Source organism: Cynara cardunculus, assembly GCF_001531365.2.
Source record: "Cynara cardunculus var. scolymus isolate 2C chromosome LG 8, CcrdV1, whole genome shotgun sequence".
NCBI classification, from domain to species: Eukaryota; Viridiplantae; Streptophyta; class Magnoliopsida; order Asterales; family Asteraceae; genus Cynara; species Cynara cardunculus.
This window is the reverse complement of record NC_037535.1, coordinates 5,962,959-5,966,788: the sequence shown is the minus strand read 5'-3', so window position 1 is coordinate 5,966,788 and position 3,830 is coordinate 5,962,959. Positions and strand designations below refer to the sequence as shown.

The window sequence follows — 3,830 nt, the reverse complement described above, 5'->3', positions numbered from 1 at the left end:
ATCAACATATCATAGATTTACAATACATCAAACATAATGTATAGGACCCACAATTATCATCCGGGTAGTTAGTCCATGTCCCTAACTATGTTGTCTAAGAGTAGTATGTATATATCTGTTACCAAGCCCTCCCCAAACCCCCACCAAAACGATCTACATCCCTTTGTCGGCAACACAAGTGCCACACCCCACCGGTATGGCACAACACATGTGTTCCTCGTCTCTTCTCTAATAAACCGGTAAAACCCCTCCCAATATCTATCGACCCTTAGTCTCCATTTTCATCGTCTGCCCTTCTTTTGTTACGGATGTATAATCGATCATTCATCTCCATATCACAATATATCATATTTCAATCACATTAGTTATTATTTAATATCTTTAATCATAACACCTCTTAATATTACTTTTAAAAATTGAAATTTATTTTATAACAAAATAAAATAAAAATACATAGAATAATAATTAATAAATGATTTTACATTGAAAAAGTAAGAGCGATGATGATGGCCATTGCCATCGGAATGGCGTGGGTTCTCATCCGATCGGAATCCTTTGCCGGCGTTAACGGTTTGGATGATGACGTGGGTGACCTTGGAACGCAAAATCCCCACTTTTGTCTCTTATCTCTGCTTCCTCCATTCGGCCATTTCTATGCTCCTTGTTCTCGTCTAATCACTTTGATAGCAACTTCTTCTCTTCTGCCCACGATTTTGCATTTCCTCTTTCAAATCAATAATGGAATAAATGACGATTATTCGAGTCAAATTATTTTGTAGTAGGTCTCACTTTTTGTCGGCCAGTACTTTATCGCATTTTATAAAGACTCCATTGGAGCAGCTCGTAATTGAAACTTCGATTTTTCATCCAAGGGGATTTCTGATCCGATATAATCAATTATTGGGCTTAAGTTTGTCAAACTAAAAAAACCAGGCATCGAATAAGAATAAATCGAGGAGATTCTTTTGAGAGAGTTTAGGAATTTTGTCTGGAGCATTTCGTCGAATGGCTGGTACGATTCCCGGAGTGGAAACCGCTCGGAGGAGGAGGTTCCGTGGGAGTAATGGGTGGTCTGATAATTCGTTTCTCGTCAATTCTGCTTTTGGGTCTACGAGGAGACTTTCTTACGATACCCATCTCAATTCCACTTCGTTCTTGGTAAAAATTAACACAATTTACAGTTACATTGATCTATGTTGTGTTTGATCTGATTATTCTATCAACTGACTGGTTTAAAATGTTTGAGAAGCAGCATAGAAGCATGGTGAGCCAATCAGATGAGGATGGGAAGCTGGGTGGTGTGGCCAGAAAAGCCAAACAAAGATTGGAGGGGAGGCTCAGAGGTTACTGGAAATCAGAAACCAACAGGTACTAATCTCAAATTGTGCAGTGCGCATGTTAGCATAATCAAGCCATCCCTTGCTAGCCTGAGCCGGTTACATCCTCAATACCGTTAAAAAGTGGTATTCTTTGATTACCGTTCTCTATTTTTTTTCTGAATTGGGTTTCCATCTTCATAACTGATTTTGAATCCTAAATAGGTAGCAACTACTAATCTCAATTGTTCAAGGAGCATGTTAGCAAAACAACTCATCCTTTGCTAACATGCACCGGTGACATCCTCAATAGGACACAAAGTTGTCATCTTTGATTACCAATTTCCATTTTCTGACATGGGTTTCCATCTTTATGACTGATTTTGTATCCTAAATAGCCAAGAAAGGTTGAGGGGTGCAAATCTTGTAGAAGAGATTGGGAGAAAGCCAACTACTACTTCTATGGTGGTGGGAGATTTGCAAATGGAGGTTTTTGGTTTGAAAAAGAATGGTTCAAAGAGGTTTCATTGGGGGAAAATGGGGTTGAATTGGAAATCATTGGATCAAGACGAGTGTGTCGTTTGTTTGGATAAATTCAAGATTGGCGAGAAGCTAGCTCGTTTGCCTTGCGCACATCGATTTCATTCTATGTGTTTGTTACCGTGGTTAGAGAGTCATGCACATTGCCCTTGTTGTAGAACAAACGTTTTGGGTTCTAATTGATCTGTTTGTGTTATTTTAAATCCTGTGGTCCAATCTAGTTTTAGTAATAATCTTGTAACGTTTGTGACTAAGTTGTATTTCATGTTAACACTGATAAGAGTGTTTAAAGGTAAAAGAATGTAATCAAGAAAAACCATTATCGACTAGTTTTACATGACAGTTTATGTAAAAATATTTTGTTATCTGATAATTTTGTTCAAAACCCAACTTAATACAAGTATCATGATAGAAATTCAGAGACAGTGAATGATTAAATTTAAATGAGTAACGTTCTAACAAGGATGAATGTGGTCAAAAATAGATAATGAATAAGAAATATTAATTCGTTTTGAGTCAATTTGAACAATTAGAAGTTGACTCCATTTTAAATGCAGTCCTTAGAGTGAAACACCCGTGCGAGCGGCAGCAAAAAAATTTTCTCTTCCACAATGGAATTTGATAAGTGAGATTTCGATGCTAACTATGGATATGCTTCAAAGAAGAATTGTAGTTTTTTTAATGTACAAAATATTATTATTATTACTACCATTATTGTTAGGGTAAATTAGAAAATTTTGTCCTTGTGGTTTTATGAAAGTTATAGATCAGATCCCTTAGTTAAAATAATTATAAACAGTGACGGATCCAAGATCTTTGTCGAATGGTGTATGGTGGATCAAAGGCCCACAAAGTCACCTTATATGATTTTAGCCAAATTCCACCATTTCGAGGAATTTTTTAAGTTCTTTGGTTGATTTCGAGAGACTTTCGATTTTTTGGTTGATTTGGAGCAATCATCTGGGGTTTTTTGGTTAATAATCCTTGTATTATTTAATATCTGGTAGCATCCTTCAAAGTTTAGCAGGTGCAACTCTCATGCTCAAAAAAATTCTAATTGTAAAAATAAGTTGCACAAGTGCAATTGCATGGACCCTGCTCAAGACTTCATAGGTCCCACCCTGATTACGAGGATCGTTATCGTAATTTGTATTTTATTATACATCAGGATTTAGGTACGACCTACTAATTTCGTTTAAAATATTGTTAATTCAAGGGCATTTTGGATCATTCTACATTTTTTTTCTATATCTATTAAGTATATTATATATACGTATGTGTGTGTGTGTGTATATATACACACACAATTGTAAATCGTTTGCTAGTGGGCTAGTGATAGCTGTGGTCGATGGTGGCTACGGAGGGAGGCCGAAAATGGCTAGAAGCTATGAGCAATGGCAATGTAAAGTGTCGGCCAACGGTGGAAGGTAGAGGGTGGAGATGGCATAGGGAAGAGGGGAGACACTGCAACACGGAATTGGGTTTTTAAAAAGATTTTTATATAATGAATAAAAAGACTAAAATATCATTCATTTAATATAACTTTTTCGATGGAGTTAGAAAAAAGGCTCATAATTAGTAATAATATGCAAGTCATAATGTTTGTTCGGTTGTGGCTTAATGGACTAAATAGATTGTATGGTTGATTTGATAAGCCATACAAACTCGTTCAGTTGTGGTGTAATGCTTCAAGCAAAGGCTTATTCGATCAGCCTAAAAACTAGATTCCTCCAGATTCAGTCAGAAATTTTTCAAAACCACTCTTTTTGTTGTCCGCTTTGTTTCTGTCATAAAAGAAGATCGAGTCGAAAAACTAGAGATTGGTCTCTCACCAATCTTCCAAGAATGTCCTCGTCCTTTCATCTACTCCAGCCTCTAATAGCATCTTTCCCCTTCAATCGTCACTTCCCCTTTTATTTTCTTTCTGTTTGAAGCTAACAAATCGTGAATCAGAGGAAAAAAAATAAAACCCCT

At 36.5% G+C, this 3,830-nt stretch overlaps 1 protein-coding gene across 1 annotated transcript; it reads left to right on the top strand.

Moving 5' to 3' along the window:
* The first annotated feature begins 706 nt into the window (after positions 1–706).
* LOC112517052 (probable E3 ubiquitin-protein ligase RHY1A) lies at positions 707–2,226 on the top strand. The gene is made up of 3 exons (XM_025124359.1): positions 707–1,158; positions 1,253–1,368; positions 1,715–2,226. Exons 1-3 carry the CDS (start codon positions 1,006–1,008, stop codon positions 2,037–2,039), a joined length of 594 nt encoding a protein of 197 aa, XP_024980127.1. The 5' UTR covers positions 707–1,005; the 3' UTR covers positions 2,040–2,226.
* Positions 2,227–3,830: the final 1,604 nt, after the last annotated feature.

What these genes read in the sequence shown, in the direction of transcription:
- LOC112517052 (XM_025124359.1), top strand. Translation starts at nt 1,006, where the DNA reads ATGGCTGGTACGATTCCCGGAGTGGAAACCGCTCGGAGGAGGAGGTTC. An exon ending in TCAATTCCACTTCGTTCTTG is followed by an intron (nt 1,159 to 1,252) that starts GTAAAAATTAAC and finishes TTTGAGAAGCAG; the next exon opens with CATAGAAGCATGGTGAGCCA. An exon ending in TGGAAATCAGAAACCAACAG is followed by an intron (nt 1,369 to 1,714) that starts GTACTAATCTCA and finishes TATCCTAAATAG; the next exon opens with CCAAGAAAGGTTGAGGGGTG.